This window comes from Bicyclus anynana, chromosome 3, assembly GCF_947172395.1.
Source record: "Bicyclus anynana chromosome 3, ilBicAnyn1.1, whole genome shotgun sequence".
Classification (NCBI taxonomy): domain Eukaryota; kingdom Metazoa; phylum Arthropoda; class Insecta; order Lepidoptera; family Nymphalidae; genus Bicyclus; species Bicyclus anynana.
In genome coordinates, this window is record NC_069085.1 from 10,739,174 (window position 1) to 10,765,464 (window position 26,291).

The window sequence follows — 26,291 nt, forward strand, 5'->3', positions numbered from 1 at the left end:
TTTACTGGCCTGGCTAAGACTGACTTTTATCTTCCAGTGAAAATCTCGTTAAAATCGTTTTTTTTATACTTTACAAGTTAGCCCTTGATGATAAGTGATGATGCAATCTAACATGGAAGCGGACTAACTTGTTATGAGGAGGATGAAAATCGACACCCTTTTCGGCTACACGACATTTAATTTTATTTATATATTGTGACAGTGTATTTTGAATAGAAGATATTCAATATTCATATTTTCTCACTGACAAATTGAAATAAAAAATTTAATTGAATATTTTCTTATTTCCATTAAACGTAACTGATCCTGAATGGTGTACAGGTAGTATTACTAGGTATTTTATCAATTTAATATGCATGTAATGTGTAAGTATATTTTATTAAGTAAAGAATTTTGTCAAACGAAAAAGAAATGAATAAACCAGAGTTTAAATCAGACGATCATGTTGAAACCTTTAGTTCCTTATTATCTGAGGAAATACTAAAAAGATTACTCCAACTGTACTTGTCGTCATATACATAACTGAAATAAGCTTGGACCGATTTTGAAACATCAGAAGCTTGTTTGTGTAATAATTAAAAAAAAACGTAGAGCTTCTGATTTTTCAAAATCGATCGACCGATTGGGCCTCAGGGATCAGGGCATACCTCTGAGCCTCAGTGCCCCGGTCCGGGTCATTCTCATAAACATCTGTTAGTGATTGTTTGTTACTATACAATACTTTGTTTTATAATATAAAACATTATCCACCAAGCTGTATTAGAGTTGGTGGGTCTAACCTACGAGTATATCTGGCTCTGTAGTGGTATTAAAATATGCTGACAATGATGAAGTTTTATAGAAATGAAAGTGTAACATTGAACTGATCGCACATTGCAGCTCTTGCACATAACTAAACCTTTTCTATCACCATTACAAACGTAATGGCTAATGAAATGTTGTAATGATGATATCCATGATCAGATATAAAACCAATGAGGAAACATCATCAGAAAAAAAAATGGTGCATATACTGCAATCTACTATCATCACTAAGACAACATCTATGAAACGTAATACAAATTGACGCTATAGATCGCCTTGAAATCTTACTGTCGTATGTGATCAGCCATAGTGCCGGTGCCCTTGTAATCGGGCAACTTCATGATACTGTCCATAAACATCAGTAGAATGTGATTTGTCACGACCAGATCCTTAAACATTATGATCAGTATTTTGACATGAACTTATAGTAACATATTCTACAGTGTAATGTTTAAAATATCGTTATGTGTTGACGTCTTGCTTTCTCAAGTGTTGGTATCTTATATTTAACTTTTCCTCACGTCTCAACAGTCATTATTATACTTATTTAGGCGTTATAAACAGCGATTTTTGACTAGGGATGTGTGCCACGGCGCCATCGTAAAATATATTTCCAGATGGCAAACATTATGTAAATATGTTAAGTATAGCGTGACCGTGAATAAAAATACTCGCCATATTCGCAGAAAAAAGAGGAAATCTAATTTCTTCATACTACTATACATATAGTATATACTAAGATCAAATTGTATATAAGATCATATAGTATATACTAAGGTCGAATTGCTAAAACAATACTTCTGGCACCACCAATCCAGGTTGTATATATTTTTAGCCACTAGTCAGGCCTTTCACCTAAAATTTTAAATATCTACATTCAGACTCAACACCTAAAAGTGATTAACGACTGACTAAAATATCTACCTACCTTGTGCAAACTTTACAAATTATATTGCAAATTAAGATTGGATTTTAATTATTGTAGGTAGGTATATGAGTTTGATTTTTCAAAAAATCGTCATCAATCGTCAAGCAATTAAAGGTTTTTAACAAAACAAAAATTTCATTTAATGTTCAGATTACGTTTAGATTAGGTTTACCACTGGTTGAAACTGACATTAGGGATATGTCATATGTGTATTTTTATACAGCGGTATATATACAGAGATATATTATGTACAATTGTACGAGTAGGTACTATATCAATGAAAGAAAGCTTTAGTGCAGTGTTATTATATTATATTAGAATTATATATTAGATATTGAATGTTTACCTGCAGATACTGCTTAGAATGATACTTTGGGTTATAGTACCTCAAAAGCAACACTAAAAGCGAGCGCAATTCGTCTGATTCGCACATTTTAACTTGCAATTTATCGAGTTGCTGTTTATCGTTATTGCAAATATGCGCTGATTTTTTGTACACTTCAATCGCTTGAACGAATTCCCGGATGGCTGTTACAACCTGCGAAATTGTAATTTGTGAAACCATTATTCAAGATTGAATACGTCATAATAAGTGAGGCCAAAAATAAAACAATGAAGGACTAAAGGGGCCGAATAACGTTAACTTTCGAAACAACTAAAACTTTTTAACTTAAATGAGGCCCCAATGGTCTCCGGAACAAATTTCGGCAGTCTTTCGTCATTCGTAGTAGTGTACGTCAGTTGGTCACTGGAATATATAAAACAAACTTTCAGGATTTTCTTCCAGGTTGAAATCTATCAGATGATAGTTGACCTTACCAAAAAAATAGTCAGTTGACTGTAAAGTTTTGGAACGTCCGTCAGCTGTTGTACCACAGAGATAGAGAGACACAGATCGGCCTACTAATCTTATTGCTAGTACTCACCAAATGAAGTCTCCTTATACTTGGCTTTAAGTCGTTTCCATCCAACTTAATGGCTAGTTCAAATTGCTCACACAAGTTCACTCCTTCGGCGGTTAGATACGATATGATCTCGTATGACAATACCCAGCAGACATGTTCTAGGTCCAATTCGATCTGTGTGGCAAACTTCAAAAAATACGTCACCAGCCAAAAAAAATGAGACGTATCGATTTCTAGCTGTACATTCGTCAATATTTGAGAGTGCAGCGTCCGAACCAACGAGTTATAACCCTTCAGGAGGAAATCAACAGTGAACTCTTTCAACACATTCGATATATCGTCGTTAGTTGGGGTGCTGTGTGACAAGCCTTGTACGTTTATACTGGAACAAAATTAAAAACAGTAACAACTAGACATATGGACAATATGCACAGAACTTAGGTACTCTTATTATATTACTTAAAATTAACAAAATGTATGTGAATGACAGATCCGATAGACAATTTCATCATGTGACTTGTCGATAGCAAATGTCATTCCCATATTTTTTTTGTTTTTGAAGTGTTAGCGTTTGTAGAAAGAGAATTGACGTGTCACATTGCTATAGGCCAAGGTTTATTTTATTAATATTTATTACTCATTAGCAGACGCCACGCGGTCTCACCTTCTGTTCCCGAAGAAATATGGGGAAAAAAGTATAGCCTATAGCACCCGGGGATAGTGTAACTTCCCGACAGTGGAAGAATATTTAAAATTGGATCTTGATAATTTTTACAAGGGCCCTGTAGCCATCTACAGGCCCTTGTTAAGTAAAGTAAAGTATTTTATCCAATGAAATTAATTCAAGACAAATACCAAGATTTAATGAAAGTAAAAAGTACTGCTTACATGTTAGATTTACCCCTCTTCACGATTTTCTTCCTTTTACGTTCTTGAAGAGTCACACTAATTGCTCGCACCTTGTTATTTATTCTGGGCTTGGTTGTGTGCGGTTTTTGATGAACTGGTTTCTTCTCTGGTATGTCGTCCTCATTGCTAGAAGTTGATATCGATTCTTGGTTTTCAATTTGCGTACCGTAGCCGCAGTCAGAGGTTTCCGATATAATTATTTTCTTTTCGGTATTTTGTGTACCATCGGCAATATTTGTGGCTTCTTTAGAGCGACTCTTTTGCTACAAATAATGTAAAAATAATAAATGGTCATATATCGATATGTCATTCAATGGTCTTTCACAGTCCAAACTCCATAATTGACTACCTATGATAGGAGCAAGGGCTGACAAACTTTCAACTTTCATAAATTGACTACCTATGATAGGAGCATGAGCTGACAAACTTCCTGCTTTCATTAATTGACTACTTATGATAGGAGCAAGGACTGGCAAAGTTTCAGCTTTCGTAAATTAACTACCTATGATAGGAGCATGGGTTGATAAACTTTCAGCTTTCAGATATTCACTACCTATGGCAGGAGCAAGGGCTGAAAAACTATCAGCTTTCGTTAATTGACAACCTATGATAGGACCATGAGTTGACAAACTTTCAGCTTTCATAAATTGACTACTTATGGTAGGAGCAAGGACTGGCAAACTTTCAGCTTTCGTAAATTAACTACCTATGATAGGAGCATGGGTTGATAAACTTTCAGCTTTCAGATATTCACTACTTACTTAATACCGTAATACATCTGAAGTCCAAAATTAAAAAATATAATGTTAAAACTTACTCATAGTGTAATTATGAGTAGGTTTTAACATTATATTTTTAAAATTATTTAAAGTAATTTATGAATGCTATGTACACAATTAAAGAGCAACTTACATTATTACAAGGTACTCCGCTATTATGATCGAAGTTTCTTGGATTCTTGCCTTCAGAAATACAAGGAACACTATCAGCGTTATTCGGCTGAAAGTTTTGTTTTTCACTTTCACAGTTCGTAGAGTTGCCCCAGCCGTTATTAACTGAGTTGGGCTCTCCGTTGCACTTCCCGCTGGCCCCCGTGTCTGACGAATCCGATGTCGGATCGGATGTTAGCATAGGAGAGGAGTCATCACTGCCTATTAAATGGAAACGACCTTAAAAAACACTCTTCGAAATCATTTTGTCATAGATACTTGATAGTTTTTTAACATCAAATAGTAACATTTATTGTACCTATGTACTCGTAATTACTTATTGTGTTACTAATTTCCTGCCTTTTAGTAGATTAAGGTATGTATATTTACCTCTATTTGGTGGCGATGTGTTACTTTCGTTATCTTCAGAGCTTTCGGAGAGTGACGCTTCGAGCCACAAGTTTAGCAGTTTATGCAAAGTCGTCACATGTTGATCTTTATAAAAGAGTGCAATCAATTGTACCATTGTTACACCCCAATTTATCTGTGAAGAGAAATAAATACAAAACACACACCTTGATTCCATTATAGCGCTGTTTAGCAACCTGTCATTATCAATTATTATTGTTAACACTATTCTATTTCTACGTTTTATTTAAATATTTTTGGCTGCCCTCCTTTACTCGGAAGCAGTAATTGTAGTCAGATGACCTTTAAACACTTAATATTTTATTACTGAATACTTATTCTCAAAAACTTTTTTCAACTCTGTCGATATCGAATGGAGGATCGCCGCGCCGTCCCACCGGACCAAAAGAGATGGTCGGAATATATCTAATACAATATTAACAAAAGATACTACATATATTATGTTTAATTAGAGTTGTTTCATGTTTTATATATAATCAGAAATAAAAATATTTCATGAATGTCCTTACCGCATCAGGAATTGTCATCAATTTTATCAGAACTTTGTCAATACTGTTACTGAATAAATTCCACACTAGCTGATTCTGAACCGTATGAGGTGGACCGCTGTACGTGGGACTGTTGTAATCGACATTCTCCGGTATGTGTAGTATATTACGCAGAAATAGAAGGGTATTGCTTATGTTTGTACACTGTTCTATAGACAGCTTTGTCTTTGGTTCGGTATCAGAGTTCTTTTTTAAAAAATCAATAACGACTTTTGTAACACGGTGATCGGTGACTGCTATTTTAATCGAAGAGAGCAAATTATTTATTTCATATATTGTATGTCTTCCTATATCGGTTTTCGATACCGAATCCAGCGGTAGTAAGCATTCGACCGGAATTGTCAAGTTGACGAAAATTTTAATCAGCAGTTCCATTGTATTGTCATCTTTGGTGTTAAGCAACAGTGGTATAAGGTCTTTTTTAATATTTTGTCCAATGCTGAGATTCCTTCGATATGTGCGCAAAAGTTTGTTTTCCGTTAAAAGATTTTCAAGTATGGACTCCAAAGCAGCTGCAATAAAGAATGATATCAGTTTATTTGTATTGTCATGTAATACATGTGTAGTTTGATAATCTTTGATATATTTATTATATGTTAAAATACATTTTAAAAATTTAGTCTTCCAGATGTTTTTGAGGTATATATAAATACAAGCCAAAAAAGCTTTATTATACATAGCAAGCGTATGAGTAGGTACAGATTGAATCTTTTAAGTAAGTTACGACTAAAATATCATCAAGACAAATTTTCATATAAAATAAATATAATATTTAAAATGAAAAAAAAACCGGCTATAAGTCTCTCTTGAGTACGTATACGTTAAGCCATCTATGAAACCCACGCCACGCCATGTTTAGATATATTTTAACTGAATAATAGTATTCTAGAGATGACATACAGTTACAATTTTCATTTATGTGATATCCTTCTGGTAGAGCATAACCCAGGCTACCAAAGGTGTTAAGGATTTGAGGACTTCGAAGAATCCACTCCATACTTTACCTGCAACAAACAAACAATTCATAAATTGGGCTACCAAAAAAGTGTATTTTTTCCCCAAATCAAAAGTTTGGAAACAGAAGCCAAAAAAATGTTCCGGTATAATTTAAAACGAAAAACAATTCACGAAGCGGTATCTCAAGATGGCGGAGTTTATTAATTCAAATACAAAAATATTCTTATTCTACCCCTAAGAGCCTTTTCAATTTTAACAAAAATATAAAAAAAACGGAGAGCAGATACTCCAAAAACAAACTAAAACTACGTTGGACTACATTTAATTTTATTTTTGTATCATTCTTATCTGACATAGAAACATATTAATTGATATTATTGTTTTATTTTAAGTACACTTGCGCCTTTGATAAAGAGGGTTAAATAGTTTCCAGTGTTCTCGTCACTCGTCAGATTCACTTTCATACACACTTCCATGGTAGGCGATCTGAAATGGTATCTAAATATGCAGGACCGTCTTAACCAATTAAAACCAGAGTACAAAACTTAATTGTGCCCCTTTGCTAACAAAAAAAAATAATTTTAGTGTGATTCTTTTTTATATACGACTTACTATTCTAAAATACATTGGGTACATTTTCAAGTATGTATTTTTATGATTTATATTAACTTTGATATGTTATCGTCTGTTTTGAAATTCAATATTTACTTTTGATAATTTAGATTTTTGTCGATAAAAACCCCAAAAAGAGAACAATAAGAAAATTACCGTCGAATGAAATAATGAATGTTGTCGACCGCTATTATTCCTATAACTGTTTTTGTCAATATTGGCTGTTAATGAAGGGACGTACAACTCCTTGAGTAGCTTTCGCTTGGCTGTTAATCAACGGACGGTCCTTCCTTATAGCTTATTATATTTTTAGTAGTAATAATTATGGCATTGTGATAATGCTTTGCTATTCTATAATGCTATTATAAGGACCTCATATCACTTTATAAAAACTTTAATTATACCAAACAGAATATCGGAGAAAATTTAAGTCTACATTTGCGTTAGATTATAAATATAGGTATGGTAATAAAAGGCATGCCTGTATTTAAGTTAAAAACTCATTTAAGAGTATATTTAAATGTTCTACTTTCAAATCACTAGCAACACTAACCTTTTTTATTTTGTTTAGATTGCTGATGATCTGTGGTGGCATCTTCAACCATTCGTTGAATATCGGCATGAAACGGGACGCAAGGCATTTAGCACTACACTCTACCATATAATAATAAAAAACCGAAACATCTACAATTTGATTTACACACACTAGCCTTGATATTTTTTTATTTTGAGTCCAAAACTTTATCAGATTTGCATAAGGTGAAAATGTGAAATTTATATATTTTTTCTATTTTATTGATTTATTGTCAATGCCTACGAATCCAAGCGACGTTTGGACCCGAAAAATCATCTACGTATGTTTCACTCGGAATCTGGAACATCCTCAGATGTTAACGTTTATTATATTTGGCCAATCTTCGCAATTAAACATTGTAGAGGTCTAGGTGACAATGTTCCTTGGATTCGTTGGTTTTTCGAAAAAAATAACAAATTAAACCAATTATTTCATAATTAACTTTGCATATTAATTCCGTTGTTAATTAAAAAGATACAGTTGTCAGTAAGATTACTCAGAGTCTGTTGAGACTAGAAAAATGAAATTTGGTATGAGTATAACCTACATTAATTACGTCTATAAAGTGGTAAAAAGAAAATAATATTTTGGGGTTCCAAAAAAAATATCCTCATTTTGAATGTAGGGAGCATGCAAAAAAAAGTTTTTTTCGTCTATCCCATAATGTTATCATTATAGGTGTTTTTGTGCATTACATAAGGGGAGTGCTATTTTAATTGACGGAACCCTACACTGCGCGTAGCCCGACACGCACTTGGCCGGTATTTTTTTTTCTTTTTGTGTTATGGAACTCATGTTTATGTAACTCTTATTTGATACCAACGATCTTATATTCCTCTTTGTTTGAATCCACAACATAAAAGCTTAAAAATGTCAAACAACAAATCACGTGTTTTCAAATAAAATCTAAATCTAATAAATAATTAAGATAGACAAAAAAAGAGTGTAGGTACAAGTTATAAAAAAATATTGTAACAAGCAATATCGGTTTTGTAAAATCCAATATGCCTTCGGGAGTCCACGTGAGCGCAACCTACGCAATCATAGTAGGCCGCGCGAGTCGCGTGTCCGAGACACGTGCTCATCGATCGTACACCGTACAGCCGCCGAGTACTTCGTCTCCGTAGCTAGTTGTACAGCGCGCGGAGCAACATTAAATCACTCTCACTGGCGGATTTACAAATTTGCCGCCAGGTAGGCTAATGAATTTTTACAGCCCCTACTGAACTCTGATATTCGATAGGTACGCAATTTTTAAACTTTAGTTCGAATCGTATCAATAAAACTGCATATTTTTAAGTTTTAGTACGTATGTCCAGTACGTACAGTAGGACTAGAATATTAAAATTATCGTTATACTTTCAAGACTCGTTTACTTTATTTCTGTATAAGAGAATGATTTTTAAGTGGGATTTGCCACCCCAGGCTCCAGCCTACTTAGCCTACCTACTGGTAAATCCTCCACTGATCACTTTGTTACAAACGCTCAAGTTAGCTATCCAAGAACATCATCTCAGTCATTAACAACTCAAATTCGGTCTCCTCTCAGAATGAGAGGGGTTAAGCTAATTATCCACCACGCCGCGCTGGCCCAATGCGGATTGGCAGACTTCACACAAATATAGATAATTTAAGAAAATTCTCATGTATGCAGGTCCAGGTTTCTTCACCGTATATGACACGTGATATTTAATTTCTTAAAATGCACACAACTGAAAAGTTGGAGGTGCTTGCCCCGGACCGGATTCAAACCTACGCGTTCCTAATCAAAAGCAGAGGTCATATCCACTGGGCTATCACTATTATTTTGAAATTATTAACTATATGTATAGTGTAAAAAAAATATTATAAATGAATCGGCTCCTTATTTTAGAACTCTCAACAACGTGACGGAAAGAAACAAACAACGTGACACAACGTTTTTCACATAGATATATCTATCTATACTTCTACTAACACTGTAACAGAAAGTTTCTGTACATTGAAGATATTTTGAAAACTTTTGTTGGAGGGTATAACCGACTAGCGGACGCCCGCGACATCGTCCGCGTGGAATTTAGTTTTTCACAAATCCCTCAGGAACCATGGATTTTTCCAGGATAAAAAGTAGCCTATGTGTTATTGTTAATCCAGGCTATAATATATCTACCAAATTTCAGCTAATTCGGTTCAGTAGTCGAGGCGTGTTAGAGTAATAAACATTCATATATCATCAAAATCATCAGTTTTCGCAAATCAAACCATGGTTTTTTTTTCGGGATAAAAAGTAGCCTTTGTGTCAATCCAGAGTAAAGTCTATTTCCACTCCAAATTTCAGCCAAATCGCTTCAGTAGTAGCAGCGTTAAAGAGTAACAAACATCCAAACATCCATACAAACTTTCGCGTTTATAATATTAGTAGGAAGTAGGACAGAGCCAAATATTTAATTTTTTTGTCTGTCTGTCTGTCTGTCCCTGTTTTTGTTGACCGGGCATCACGCTGAAACTACAGAATTAATTCAAATGAAAAATTCTACACTTAAAGTGTTAAAACTATTCGAAGGTTTTTTTTATATAAATCACGTTCACGTTTTGAGTTATTATTTTAGTAATTCAGTTAAAGCAAAAAATAGGAAATCCTTAGTTTATCGTGTAGTCTGTAAATTATAATTTTACTTAAACTTCAGGTTCACGTGACGTCACGAAATTGCTGACAGTTTCTCTGGTGTTCAGAAAAATAGATAAAATACGAAATTGACTATTTCACCTACTCGATGTCCTACTCCTTGACAAAGTGATATACCCATCTTACTCTCAAGGGAATGATCAAGCAATGCAACTTATCATAACTTCAACGTATTTAGAGATACAATTCGTTGACGTCATCTAACCAAGACAATTATAATAGTCCTAGTACCTACCTACTATCCACAACCATTTTCCTTCTACGAGAATACCGAGTCTAATAAAGCGGAAGAGTCTTTTGTTTGTTTAAACGCGCTTATCTTTAAAATTGCCCAGTTGGATTTTAAAAAATCCGTATTATATATTAAGTATATTAATATGCATATTAATATACTCCGCTAGTATAAATTATACTAGCGGACGCCCGCAACTTCGTCCGCCCTTACGACCTCTTTAATCCAGACCTATCACAAAATCCGTTCTTAGCGGATATCTACTAACTATAAACTACCTCCTTGCCAAATTTCAGCTTTATACATCAAGCGGTTTGTGATTGTGACAGATTGTGAGTAAATCATGAAAAAATTACGAAATGTTTTAAAAATTTCAAAATTCAAACTCATAACGGGGTTTTGGTTTTCTATTCTATTCTATTATCGCTATCGCTATCGCTAACGTTATCGCTATCATTATCGCTTCCATACAAACTTTCAACCCCTATTTCACCCCCTTCTCTTTTTATTACCTACCCCCTGATTGATTTTGACCCTACACATTGATTTCTGTCAAGTAAATCCGAAAAATAGCGTATTATCGAGTTTCGCACTTTAAGTAAATGTTAAAAAAACGAGCTGTTGGTTTTCAATAATTTAAGAATTGCATGTGAAAAGGCATATAATATGACACTGTTATTTTAGCCAAAAAACCTGAAAAATATAACAAATCCAAACAAATATAGATATTTTTTATGAAAATAAACGTATTTATTTCACTCCGTAAAACAGTATATTTTCTTAAAGCGTAGGTACTATATTTTTTATAGCTAAATCTGAAAAATACTATATTTTTCTCAAAAAATGTTGGCCATCTTACCTGTAGCTGTACACTTGTGATGTGATTCGCACACATTTTTGGCAATGTAAAGCTACAGAAGATGTTTCACATTCACATCAATAGGCACCTCAATACATATATTGAAGTGTCTGTCACAGGCCTACGTGAAATCAGTCATATTAGGTTTATTACAGCTTAATTATGTTTTACACGACAATAAAAGATAATCAAGCTTTTTTTAAATTTTTATGTGTGTTTGTCCGGGTTAATCTCTGGAACGACTGAATCGATTTAAATGGGACTTTCATTGGTACATAGAGGAGGTTATTGTGCAACATATAGACTGTTTATTACGGATAAATCATGATTCCGCAGGATTTGTAAAAAACTGAATTTCACTAGAACGAAGTTAAGGACGTCCGCTAGTTTTAAATAAGTTAATTTCATAATCAAGATGTAATCTGACTACTAAGTACCTATGTATGATATTTATTCGTTGCAATGGAAGGATACAAACAAGAGCTCACTCGACGCGGAATAAAATTCAGAGAAATGAGGTTTTTTTTCTGAAAGCCGATTTTGCAGTTTTTATAACCTAAAAACAAAACCCTAAAATAGCGCCTAGGCTTTTTACATTTTTCGATTACTGAAAAACTACGAGTATTTGCAGGAATTACTGTCTTCAACCAAACTATTTGGTAAATTTTAACAAAACCATTCAAAAGAAAAAACATAAGTCGATCAACTAAGGAGTAACGACGAACATCAAACGAATCGCTGCTTACAGGCATCTCCAAACATCACGATACTGAGCCACCTGCATCCAGCGAATATGATGATGACGACAAATAAATCCCATAAGACAGAGGAAGCATTAAGAGAAGCATAAACAGATTGCTCTAGGACGAGTTGATACTGAAACCAAACTGGATAAAGCAATAATTATGAACACCTTCCATGCCATCTAACCGTTGGCAGTGGCGAAACTTTTTTTGCATCAGAAGGCTTAAATCAGTAACCATTTACGGCACGGAACAACCAATGATACGTACGGTTTTATTGTCCCAGAAAAGTCTCCAACCAACAGTTACGAGTAACTAATAATAGTTAAGCAGAAATAATTGGTTAATTTTGGCACATACTCATACTTTTATGTTTTACAAAAAATAGAAACTGTTTTTTACACAAGTACATATAGCCACGTTAGTATTTACAATAATTAATAATTAATTAAATATATATTAAAACTAACTCCGATTACATTAATCTGCTTTAAGAACCAAAAATCTATTTCTTTGTTACTAATGTAAGAATATACACAAATATCATCAAAATTTAGGTACTTCTATGCTAGTGTGTAATGGGACTTCTATGAATCTAATCAGCACTAATCACTTGGAACGTTTGCACGCATCCACCGTTTATGAATAACTGGTCTACTTGCTACCAGCACTTCCAGAAAGTTACAGGAAGTATTTGAAATTGTTGTGAAAGTTCTTACCCTAAAAGAAGTACAGACGTCATCCATGTCGCAACTTTTCGGGTTATGACGGCCTTTCTTTCGCAACTCTCGACAATACATTACGCATTTCCTATCCAAGAATAGAATTTAAAGAAATCCAATCCAAATATAAATTTTAGTATTGTATTTGAATCTGAAGAAAATACTTAAATTCACACGCATGGTACAAATTCTTTTCCCTTCGTCAAAAAAGAACAAGATGAAATCGGCACACATATAGTTTATAATTTATACCGTATCAACACACTGGTGAAAAAAATATTTATAACTTCCCACTAGTACCTACTAAGTATTTGTACTAAGTAGAGAAGATTCACCCCATTTTTCGAAAATTGAGTTTTCATCAAATCCTTGGCTGGACTGGCCGTCGATGCACACCTCTACGCCTCAAGCGTTAGACGTCTGAAGTTGTGGTACTGGCAGAACTTGGTGGATGACATTTCAAAGAACCAGGAGTGCTGGTAGAAAATCCCGTTCGACGAAATATGGTCCTCCCGGTAAACATAGTACCCGAGAACCTTCAATTTGTCTTAGGTGGGTCTGGCCGATCCACGCGATGCCGAGAAAGGTGTTGAAAGATCATGAAATTACGAGTTTTACTGAAAAAAGCCCGTCGATGTTCATCGATCTCTAAATGGCAAGCACCTGCGGCACGTTCGATATCACGCTCGTAATGTTTTTTTAATTTCCCTTGACTCACAAGACGCAATTACGCACGTTTGTTTCGGCTAAAACACATAAAATTCGTTTTGCATTGCGATACATCAGATCAAAAGTTCGTCTGCGCCAAGATTTCAAGACTCCAGTGCCAACCGAAAACTACGGTCAATAATTCCGTCGCTGAAGTTTCCCAGTGGAACGTTCAGCATGTATGTCGCTACACTTAAGATAAATTTATATTTACAAGAGCAGAAGGCCGCCCAGCGCACTCACACCGTAAATGCGCGAGTTATACCTATTTATTAATCATTATTTTGTTTCAGAGCTATTTTATAACTGTGATATCTTCTAATACTGGAGTCAGTAAAATACCTCGGACCCGAGTTATAGTGAATGGATTTTTATTTAAATCCTTATGTTATATACTAAAATGTTAACCCATTAAAAATTACCGCTACTTTTTTTAACTTCTTTTTTAGTTACTTAAAACTAAGTAAAGAAGATATTGATTTACCCCGTTTTTAACCGACTTCAAAAAGGAGGAGGTTCTCAATTCGGTCGGTATTTTTTTTTTTTTTTTTTATGTATGTACACCGATTACTCAAAGACGCCTGGACCGATTTCAAAAATTCTTTTTTTGTTTGAAATGGTATAGCCCCCATTTGGTCCCATTGCCATCATGTCAAGATCTGATGGTGGAATCCTGGAGAAATTGAAGGGATCTTTCGAAAATTATATGGGTGTCTAGTGTGTTCATATACTTTTCCATTTAGTACTTTTAAGCACTATAATTTCATGAAAGTTTAAAGTCGATCTGATGATGGAGCCATAAAACAGACGAGGAAACTCCTCGGCGATTCACAGCAGTTACCTTGTGTTTGGGCTTGATTAATTTGTATTAATGAGAACTTTCCACATAGATAGGTTGTGACTGTCATTTAGGGGTTTGGTGATGAAGACCAAGGACAATTAAGGGAATTCCTTAACAGTTTACAGTAACTACCTTGTGTTTGGCCTTGATTAATTCGTATTGCTGAGAACTTTCCACCTATATGAGTTGTGTCTGTTATTAGGGTCTGATGATGAAGACCAAGGTCAATTAAGGGAACTCCTTAACGGTTTACGGTAGGTACCTTGTGCTTGGGCTTGATTAATTTGTATTGCTGAGAATTTTGTACCAAGATGGGTTGTGACTGTCATTAGGAGTCTGATGTATTCGTTTGAGATGAAATTTTACACTAAAAATGGAAAAATAATAAAAATTTTAATAAAAAAAATACAACCGACTTCAAAACTTAAAAACGTACCCGCTAAACTAAAAAGCGAAAAATAACATCATAATATGTTCTACCTGCTGATCAGTATGAAGGCGGTGCTTAGCCGGTGTTGTCTTAATTAAAGCCATTTCTGACAGGACCACATGAAACAACACTGTCTGCAAAATCTAAATCTATAAGATATTCTCACATGGCTTGAATTAATACATCACCGGCTTAGCACCGCCTTCATACTGATCAGCAGGTAGAACATATTATGATGTTATTTTTCGCTTTTTAGTTTAGCGGGTACGTTTTTAAGTTTTGAAGTCGGTTGTATTTTTTTTATTCGATAATTGAGTTTTTATCGAATCTCGACGTATTGAGGCCCTAAGAAGCTATCTTGGCTATTTTAATGATCCTGTCTATCTTATTGTAGGAGTGTAGGTGTGTACGTATGGAAGTATGTATGCCTCGAATAACTTACGAGTATTAAAGGCTTAACCGATTTGAACGAAATAGGCAGGCCGTAGGGTAGTATTTAAAAGAGCTTCTTCTTCATCTTGTAGGTGTAGCAGCTCTGCAGGTCTTCAAGAGGTCCCTGTATCATGTTGACTGATTCCGATCTATTGTGATCATCACTGACTAGATTTTCCCTTCTATACTGGTTGCCGACAGGTACAGCAGAAGTTTCTTGGCTGGTTTTACCTCCTCTGGGCTTACAATGAAATAATCTTGAACCGCTACTGTTGGGTTTCTTAGTTAAGTAAAACAACAGAGTATGTCCAGCAGTTATTATTGAAATACCACAGCTAGCTCAATAGCGGAACATAAAATTTATACGTCGTGGGTGTACGGCCTGTCTGTTTCTACTCCGCAGCGCAATACTCTCCTTGTGATTTAGGCTGAAGATGTTAGGCGGCCTTCGGAGCACGGAGATGCGCACAGGAGTTGCGCGGTGACAGGTGCGGTGCGGTGTCTTCCTCGGACTGTCCTCGGCACTAGCGCGCACGCGAGGAAAGCAGCCGGCAGCGTAAGTATATGCCCGGTTCGCCGGAATCGCCCAGCAACTCGTAAAACGAAGTAAGGCGTAGCCGCAGCTCCTGGAATGGTCGTAAACCAAACCATCAAAATCTGGTTGTTAACACTCCGGCCTGGAAGCCAACCTTCGGCATCACTAAGAAGCGTAATTACGTGTAGAAGTTTTGCCGAGGCGGTGCTGCCAGAACGGAGTTTACATTTTAAAATAAAGACAGTTAATTAAATTAAAGCAGAAGGCCTACACTAAATTACAAGAAAAGAAAGAAAGTTTAATGCATATAAATAATAATAAATAAAAACTAAAACTGTCATTTAAAAATAAAAAAATATAAATAGGGTAGAAGAAAAAATTATCGTTAAGTAAAATAGTTTTTTGTGTGCCATTCAAACTTACCCTATAGCGGGAACACACTCCTTGACTAATTACTCAAGGTAATTTAAATACTTAAGCAGAAAAAAAAAAGAATGTAAGGTGACGCGGTCTCGTGTTCACTGTCTAGCTGCCACTGAGTGAAGTGCCATCGCAAATCGCTCTGTGGCGGCAGCTCGCCTCGACTCCCGCGCACCTCACCCCGGACGTGGACATATTCCGATCAAACAGAACTTATTACTGTGAGCCGTTTTGATTAAAAAAAATAATAAATAATGTAACATAATAATATAAAATAATAAATAATAATATAAAATAATAAATAATGTAATCATGTAACGGCGATAGCTACGTTACATTACCCCCTGTCCCACCTAAGGGTTTTAATTTAAATTAAAATCCGCGAAGTTACAATCCCACTTTCTACCATAACTTTGTAACTATACTGGCATATAAATAAAATTAAAATTTGCAAGTCATAACAATCGACTTACAACTACTACAAAAAAAAAAAACAAAGAAAATAAATAAGAAAATAAAAAAAAATACTAATTATTACTAACAATTTTTAGATCCTTTATGTGCCAAGTGCCCAAGCTCTTACCTGACATGTCTTGAAGCACATAAACAAGTGGCGAGCGCTTCTCGACAACTCTGCACTTTATAAATTTAGGAGCTAGTTTTTTATTAAAATATTTGTCCTTATCGCTTAGGACATAAGCACGTTTATAGACGATGTCTCCTACGTTATATTCGAAAGGCTTACGCCGTGAGTTATAGTTTGAGCAATTCTTAATATGCGCATGGTATAATGACTTTTGGACTTGGTCAAAAATAGTACTCAATGCACCAAGGTTTTCCGCATACAGATCGCGAGGCATAAAAAGAATTTCGTCCCCCAAATCGGAGTCTGTGTAGTGAGAACCACATGTTACTAATTCACGCCCAAACACTAAAAACGATGGAGTGAAACCTGTAGCTTCATTCACAGAGTTGTTAATCGCGAACTGAATGCTAGGAATGAACATATCCCATGATCGATGATCATTATTTACAAATGTAGAAATACAGGTTATTATGGTTTTATTATAACGCTCCACAGTATTCACCTGTGGAGTGTACTTAGGTGTATAGAATACATTTGGGACATTGTACTTTTTGAAAAAATCTTTAGTGTGAGTGCTAATAAACTGAGGACCGTTGTCAAGAAGGATAGTTTGAGGTACTCCGTGGACTAAGAAAATTTGCTCCTCTAAAATTTTTACAATTATTTGTGAAGTAGCTCTTTTAATAGGAAATATATAAGAAAATTTGGAAAAACAGCAAGTAACAACTAATATAAAAGTATTTTGTTTCCGGGTAGCTGGCAGAGCCCCCATTAAATCCACGGAAATCATTTGGTAAGGACGGGAACACTGTTTGGGGCGGCCCATTTCACCTAGAGTAGCATGGTTTTGGGACTTGTACTGTAGACAAATAGAACATGCACCAACATACTTTGCAACGTCTCGGTACATCCCTGGCCAGTAGTATCTAAGAGCGATGCGCCTGTAGGTTTTAAAAATGCCTAAGTGTCCTGCTGTTGGCTCGTTATGGTTTTCTGAAATGACTGAGTCTCTGAAATCAGACGGAACTACCTCTTTCCACGAAAACTCGTTAGTTAGTTGACATTTATTTTTAGAAAGCCGAAAAAGTGTATCGTTTTTAATTAGGTGACGCGGTCTCGTGTTCACTGTCTAGCTGCCACTGAGTGAAGTGCCATCGCAAATCGCTCTGTGGCGGCAGCTCGCCTCGACTCCCGCGCACCTCACCCCGGACGTGGACATATTCCGATCAAACAGAACTTATTACTGTGAGCCGTTTTGATTAAAAAAAATAATAAATAATGTAACATAATAATATAAAATAATAAATAATAATATAAAATAATAAATAATAATATAAAATAATAAATAATGTAATCATGTAACGGCGATAGCTACGTTACAATCTAGATGGAAGTTGTGTTTATGTATGGATTTGTCCAAAGCATTTGATTGTGTTGACCTTAACACTCTTTTACTTAAGTTATGCCATTAGGCATCAAAAATGTTGCACTTGATCTCACCGCCTCTTATCTCAGTAGGTATGCATACATGATATAAAGTATTTTCCTACCACAATAGGCGTCCCACAGGGTTCAATTCTGCGTCCTTTTCTATTCCTAGTGTACATTAACGATTTACCACACCATGTCAGCGGCATCTGTGAGATTGTACTGTTTGCTGGCTACACATCCTTAATTCATAAGACTGACAGAAGTAAAGATAACTCCGAAGATATAAACCGTGCCATATCGCATGTGTCGCACTGCAAATAACTTACTTTTAAATGCAAAGAAAACTAAATGTGTTGAGTATTCATTACCAAATATTATAAAATTACATAAGTCTATAATGATCGATGGTGAAATACTGAAAATAGAGAATTCCACACAAGGAGGTGACTTTGGATCGTAAATTTCAGTGGGGAGCTCATTTAGAGAAAATGTCGGGTAAACTTAGCTCAGCTAAGCTTAAAACAGCAGTAAATTATTGTAATATTGTTACGAACTAGAGGTTCGAAGATTTGAAATTACACCTCACCAGATGTTTAATTCCCTTACCACCACAACGAGTCACCAAACGTATGAGACTTTATTACACTCCTTAATCCGAGTATCAAAACACACTTCCAAAAGTAGGCAATTCGTTGTCCAAAATCGTAGCCGAGTTCACTATTGTTCACTTGTATCGCTCGTATCACATCGATGTTCACTCCACTTTGTTTCCACGAACTTCGATAAAAAAAACAATAACAAATGACAACGCGACACAAGTTGTAAACAACTTGAAAGAGCGAGCGATTATGATTATATCCTATGTGTCTAGTAATAGGGTTCTCTGTAACACTACCCCCTTAGAGTTGCTCGTCCCGAGCGATAAAACTTCGTATTTCGCTAGCCGGTCTAAGTGCACCTTGTGGTTGTCGCTGGATCCTGTATGTCACATCATTTATCCGGGTGACCTTGTACGGACCTCCCATCGGGTTTGCAATTTTGGAGATTTCCCTTTTCGTCGAGTCGGATTGTGCAACCAGACCAATGTTCCTTAGTTGAATCCGCTTGTATTCGATTTTCGGTCGTATCTGGTCTTCATGTTTTCGGTTAACTGCAACCCGTTTTCCCGGACTAGGGCATGTATCTCGCGCATTTTCTCACTTAGATTAGAGACGTCTAGCACATTATGGGGTTCGTCTGGTGATCCTCCAGTCAAAAGGTCTGCTGGCAGACGTAGTTCCCTTCCGTAATTGACGACGCCTTCGTAGCTTCATGCTCCGCTGATCTATAAGCGAGGAGGAATAGTGGTATGTAGGTACTTGTCTTAGTCTCTCTGGTGGGTATCCACCAATTTCGCCAAATGCCTTTCAAGGGTCTGATAAAATCTCTCAACCATTCCAACTGATTTAGAGTGGTACGCATTAGTTTGAGTTTTATGCAGCCCCAAAATCCTCCGTACTTCACGGAATACCTGCGACTCGAAGTTCCTACCGTGGTCAAAATAGATTTCCAATGGCACGCCGAAACAACATATGACCTCCTCGACTATTTTAGTAGCGACTGTTGTAGCCTCCTGGTTAGGGATACCGAATACTTCTGGCCATTTGGTGAAGTAGTCTATAACAATCATGAAGTACTTGTTTCCCGATTCGGTTACCGGAAGTGGTCCAGCAACGTCCACAGCAATACGTTCCCAGGGAGACACACATTACGCAACCGCAGGCTCCCGCGGCTCCTGGTCATTATACAGCAGCGCAAATAGTACATTTGCGGCACCAATCCTGCACATGTTCCCGACAATGGAGCCAGTAGAACCTCTCTGGTACTTTGGTTAGTGTCCAAAGGAGGTCTTCTAGGTGTCTCTTAACGCCAAGATCTTTGAAGACCTCCTGATACACCATCATGTAATTCCTTGAGACCATCTGGCACTTTAGCCCTTGGAACGATTACTCTCTGCCGTTAGTCTTCTCCCACTTTAGAGTATTCCGTTTTGCAAAATAAATTATGCCAAATATACCTTACTTACAGCGCTTTTAGAAGCAACTTCACTCCATGGTGGTTTAGTATTACCACGCGTCTTCCAAGAGATGGTGGACCGTAAATCATCGTCGCTTTCCTGAGATAATTTCATTGCATTATTCTCCCAGGGCTCTAAAGGACACCTCCGCCGACTTCTGTTTTAAGCAATGCTTGCAATCTTCCGAACATGGTCTTCGTGACAGGGCATCTGCGTTTCCGTGGGCCTTCCCACTACGAAGTTGAGTGTCGAAGTCATATTCCTGGAGTTTCACAATCTATCAAGCGACTTGACCTTCAGGGCTTTTGAATTGTACTAGCCACTTCAATGGTGCGTGATCAGTGCGTAGTAAAAAGTTTCGAACGATAAGATACTGGCTAAAGTGTTGTAGCGTTTTTACTACAGCCAAGAGTTCTCTCATTGTCACACAGTAGTTTCTTTCTGGGTTTGATAATAACTTGCTGAAGTACTCTATAACAACTTCACGGTAACCCTGTTTTTGAGATAACATTCCCCCGATCGCAGTATTGCTAGCGTCAGTGTCGAAGACAAACTGTCCCTCCGGTTCTGGGTATCCAAAAATTGGAGTTGCACATAGATTCCTTTTCAGTTTCTTGAATGATTCTTCACAAGCTTCATTCCAAGATAATGCTCTTTTATCTTCCGCCAGTCGATGTAACGGCTTGGCGATCTTAGAGAATCCCTTAACAAAGCGCCTGTAGTATGAACATAAGCCCAAAACCTCGTACTCGTACCTCTGTCTTGTCCTTTGGTACATGCCACTTTTGAACTGCTCTCACTTTCTCCGGATCAGTCTGGGTGCCTTCGCTGGTAGTGATGTATCCGAGATAATTAACTTCCTTTTTGAATAGATAACACTTCTTTGAGCTTAATTTCAACTTTGCGCTCCAACATTTGCGCGACAAATGGTCTTCAAAGTCACGGCCCACGACGACGACGTCATCCATATTACCCGTTCACTGAACGAAAGAGCCACAGAACGGGCCATTTCGTTATTTTAATTTCAACACAAAATTACTGAACAGATTTTTTTTTAAATTAAATGCTAGGACACACTAAAAACAGAAAAATAAAATCTTTTTAACAAAAAAATTGAACCGACTTCAAAATCACAAAAATAAACTAATAAAAAGCGAAAAATAACATCATATGTGCTACCTTCTGATCACTTTGAAGGCAGTGCCAACACAGTGATGCATTAATTAAAGCCGATTAAAATAAACTAATAGTATTTAAAGAGTTCTTTCCCGTGGATCTTTCAGAAACAGCTTAAATTAATATGTCACTGGCTGTAAACATGGCTAGTAAATGAAAATCACTATGTATTGATGAAAAAGTTTTACTCGTACGTGTAATAGATATGGGAGAGAAGATAAGTGATGAGTCCACAAAATGGAAATATAAAGAAGAAATTGTCCAAGTAGATAATAAGGAGAAGAAAAAAAAAGCTAAGGTAGAGTATTTTGCTGAAGAACTTAGTATAAATTCTCTCAAAGCATCAGAAGGATAGCTCGGAAAATTCAAGCAATGTCATAATATCAACTATAGTAAAATGAGTGCAGAAGCGTGAAGTGTTGTAACAAATGTTACTGTTAATGTTAATGTTACTCGTACTTTATGTTTTTCTTCTTATTTCCATATAACAACCACTCTCTATAATGTCATGAAATGTACAGCCCCTTTAGTATCATTACAAGGGTGGGGTGAAAAGTTCTCGGCCTGACACAGATAGCATTCCGAGTAGGAAAAAAATATTTTTCCTGTCTAGATGCACCTCTTATTAGTTTGTATGGCAAGTTTCAACTTGTTCTTTCAAGTAGTTCGCTCACATGAATTTTTACAGTAAATGGATAAACTTGAATGTCGTGCGGTGATAAAATTGTTTGTTTTGGATGGATTAACTCCTAGTCATTTTACGGCAGTCCCTACAACTTGACACATGTTTTCATACATTTCCTGACACTTAATATGATTGGATGACAAATCAAAGTAGTATTAACCCACTTGTTACTATCGTTTGATAAAAAGATCAAGTGAGAAATAAAATTCTAAACAAAAAAGTGGGTAGTTTTAAAAAAATATTTATGCTTTTGCAGTTAGTTGGTCATAGTGTGAAGCTATTAGAAGTGGTTTGAGGTTGTTATCGTGTGCCGTGATTTATTAAAGCGAGTTTTAATTTAGTGGTTTTTCAGTATGGATTTGTCAAGGTAAGTTATAACATGTTTAATCCGTATATTTATATATGTTTTGTAAAATCATGAAAGAAGTGAACTCCTTTTATTTGTAAGTAAAAAAACATTTTCAATTGCATTAGATTTACTGAAGTTATATTTGTATGAAAGTTAGCGTTCCTTATATCAAACAGTAGTAATATCAACTACTATTATTTATTTGTTTTAGGCGTCAAACAAAAGCGTCGAGCTAGAATGAGATTATTGGGGAACTGGAACGTAATAAAGAACAATCTGTTTCAGACTCCATAAATATCTTTCCCCCTGAAAATTGTAACTCTGAAATCAATGATAAAGATTCTGGGGATGAAAATATCTTTTCAAAATTGACTTGGGCCACAACTGAGAGCTCCAGCTGAAATAAACGTCAGTAAATCATTGCCAGATTTGGATATGAGTGACGAAGATAACGAAGTTGCTAACGCTGAGACCACAGGAACAATTCGACAGCATTGAAAAAATAAGTATTTGCAGAAAACAGAATGTGGCTGGATAAGGTATAAATCTCCCAAAGCCGAAAAATGGTCATGTGCAAATGGAATGACAATAGTGTAGTTACTGTAGCTTCCAATGCAGCAACAGTCCAACTGACTATATAAACTAAAACATTTTCACAGCAACAGAAAAAATACATTCATATTGATCAGTCAGCTTTGATAAAACATATAATGAAAACACAGGCGGTTTAGATAGCTTGGATAAAAATATTGGACTGTACCGAACATATTCTATTCTTGGGAAAAGTGGTATTTTCCATTGCTCTTCCACTACTTGGATATGGCTGTGCATAATGACTGGCAATTATATAAAATGAACGGAGGAGATTACAACCATCTCAAATTTCGAAGGAGTGTTGTCACTTCTTTGTTAGAAACATACAATGAATGCATTCCCCCGAAAGCCTGGTCAATTGTTACAAGGTTATCATGAGAGTTCTTGGTATGACAACATATAATCCAGTATCAAATTGAACAGCTGCAATGTGAATTTTGTCTTAAAAATGCCAATTTTTTTCTATAAAAATGTTCTGTAACTCTACTTCCAAAAAGCTGTTTTGAAGCTTATTATACACCAAATGATTGAATAGTATGCATCTGTATGCTATACTTGTATGTTACAAATAAAACTTATCTTGGTTACGGTATTTTTTTCTTTTTATTTATCACCTTAGCTCGAATAATACGTAGTACATACAAGCACAATACAAATCAGCATAAGGCAATGCATTTTACTAGCGTTCCTTTTATCCCTAAAGTGGTGATATATGGGTTGAAAGTTTACATTGATTTCCACACAGACAAAGTTGTGAGAGACCATAAGGGTTATTCATAACTAGTAAATACATTTCCTCAAATTTTGCTATTTAATTTTAATTAGTGATTTATTAATAATAATAAATCACTTTGTCAAAGATCCAGGATTATAATAAAAATACATTTGTGTACTGAATTTTCCCTAAATTGTATTTTATTTTATACAGAACCTGGATGAAAAAGTAAATAAGTTTAGATGCATTTTTGATGTGTAAAATGTATAAATATGGCATTACAACTTGTAAGGTCAAAATATATTCGGTATGTAATAAACTAGCTGACGCCCACGACATTGTCTGCGAAAGTCAATTATCACATTACAAAATTAATTTAAGAAAACATATAGACAGACAGACAAACAAAAATTGTAAAAAAAAGTTATATGACAATGATACAAATATTTATATGATACTTGTAAGGTCAAAATATATTTGGTATATAATAAATTAGCTGACGCCCACAACATTGTCTGCGAAAGTCAATTATCACATTACAAAATTAATTTAAGAAAACATAATTACACACAGACAGACAGACAAACAAAAATTGTAAAAAAAAGTTATATGACAATGATACAAATATTTATATGATACTTGTAAGGTCAAAATATATTTGGTATATAATAAACTAGCTGACGCCCACAACATTGTCTGCGAAAGTCAATTATCACATTACAAAATTAATTTAAGAAAACATAATTACACACAGACAGACAGACAAACAAAAATTGTAAAAAAAAGTTATATGACAATGATACAAATATTTATATGATACTTGTAAGGTCAAAATATATTTGGTATATAATAAACTAGCTGACGCCCACAACATTGTCTGCGAAAGTCAATTATCACATTACAAAATTAATTTAAGAAAACATAATTACACACAGACAGACAGACAAACAAAAATTGTAAAAAAAAAGTTATATGACAATGATACAAATATTTATATATGTAAATAACTCTAAGCACTTGAGAAACCAGTTCTTTTGAAATCATAGACATACACTTCAATTTTATGAATAGATAAATAAATGATTATTTAGCATGGTTTGACTAAATATTTCATTATTTAGTAAAATAATTTCAAATTGTAAAATATTAAAGTCCAGCTTTGGTTTCAGGTTTCAGGACAATATGGGATCATGTCTTTGGGTTTAGTTAGTCAATGTCTTATCTTAATCTACTGTGGGTCGAGCTATTGATAGTGATTATCGGTTCTTATAGCAAAATTAAGATCTAACATTAATTGTCAATAAATAAATTTATAACCAGGGGCCTAGTTACCAACGTTTTAGCCGTATCATTGATACGGGGCTCCCGGGCAGCAGGAGCTTTACGTGTGAAAGCAAAAATTAATAAAAATTAAACCACAAACTCACTTAATTAGGTGCGTCCCGGAAAAAAAAACATAAAGAGATTTTCGGGATTTGTTGCTCGTCTATTGGGCCCCCCTATTAACTTTGATACAGGACCCCTCCAAGGCAAGCTACGCCACTGTTAATAACTAAAAGTAGTAATAAATACTTACTAAGCTCTCTTGAAACTGTCAATAAAAGGACCATTCGTGTATTCTTCTGTACTTCACAATGTACTTTAATTGGGGAACTAAAAAAATTCCATAACCACTCACTCGTGTCCGCGAATGTTGATCTTCTTATCACAACATCAAAAGTTAATACTGAAGAAAACACTCCCACAAATTACTTTTTAAAGTACTCACTAGAGTCTGATTGTGAAATACGCAGTTTCAACTTCCACAAATTAATAGTGTTTTCAACTTTTCAGTTCAAATCAAAGTGATTGCCGATTTAATTTTATGGAACAACCTGCGCAATTCAATTGCCATTTGCAAATGCCAATTTCATTTCATTTCATTTCATAATTCATTTGACGTTTGTGATGCCAATTGCCAATTGCTAAACTTGCCAAGCGCAAGCTATTAGCTAATTGTCAAATGTCATTGTCATGTCAACTTCTAAATTCTATAGATAATAAATGTGCTATAAACTTGACAATGAAATTCAATGCGATAAACGAGTCAGGGGCCTAATTGTCTAACGGACTTCATTGATCGTAAAGTTCATACGATCGGCTACGATCAACGATCAATCGTAACTTTACATTGGTATTGTCTAATTTAGTTCATTATATGAAGACCGGATGGTGAACGATGAACTGAAATCATTCATGAAGATTGCGTATTGTTTATGCAAAACGATAGTGAAACTATCGTTAATAATATTATCAAATTTAAGTCAAACTCCATAATAATGCATATATTTTAACAAAGTTTTATGTCTTTTGTTAAAACATTACAGAAGCATTAAATTTCACGACAAATATCTACTATTGAAGACAATAGCTTGAGAAAATGGTACATGCAACTCAAGTAACAAAACGCAATTAACGAATTTAACCAAGGGCTATTTGGACTATTTGGTAATCTCCCTGTTGTCTGTGTAGGCTAGT

At 35.3% G+C, this 26,291-nt stretch overlaps 1 protein-coding gene across 1 annotated transcript in view; it reads right to left on the reverse strand.

The window, feature by feature from the left end:
* LOC112058572 (protein timeless) overlaps nt 1-25,674 on the reverse strand; it is a 37,751-nt gene extending 12,077 nt beyond the window's left edge. Inside the window, exons 1-9 of the mRNA XM_052891332.1 lie at nt 25,351-25,674; nt 6,353-6,456; nt 5,414-5,964; nt 4,866-5,019; nt 4,459-4,697; nt 3,526-3,809; nt 2,659-3,019; nt 2,079-2,270; nt 1,093-1,193 (exon numbers count right to left, since the gene is read on the reverse strand). Coding sequence (XP_052747292.1) covers nt 1,093-1,193; nt 2,079-2,270; nt 2,659-3,019; nt 3,526-3,809; nt 4,459-4,697; nt 4,866-5,019; nt 5,414-5,964; nt 6,353-6,449 — 1,979 coding nt within the window. The 5' untranslated portion in view covers nt 6,450-6,456; nt 25,351-25,674. The remainder of the gene's footprint in view (nt 1-1,092; nt 1,194-2,078; nt 2,271-2,658; nt 3,020-3,525; nt 3,810-4,458; nt 4,698-4,865; nt 5,020-5,413; nt 5,965-6,352; nt 6,457-25,350) is intronic.
* Between the last annotated feature and the right edge of the window lie 617 nt (nt 25,675-26,291).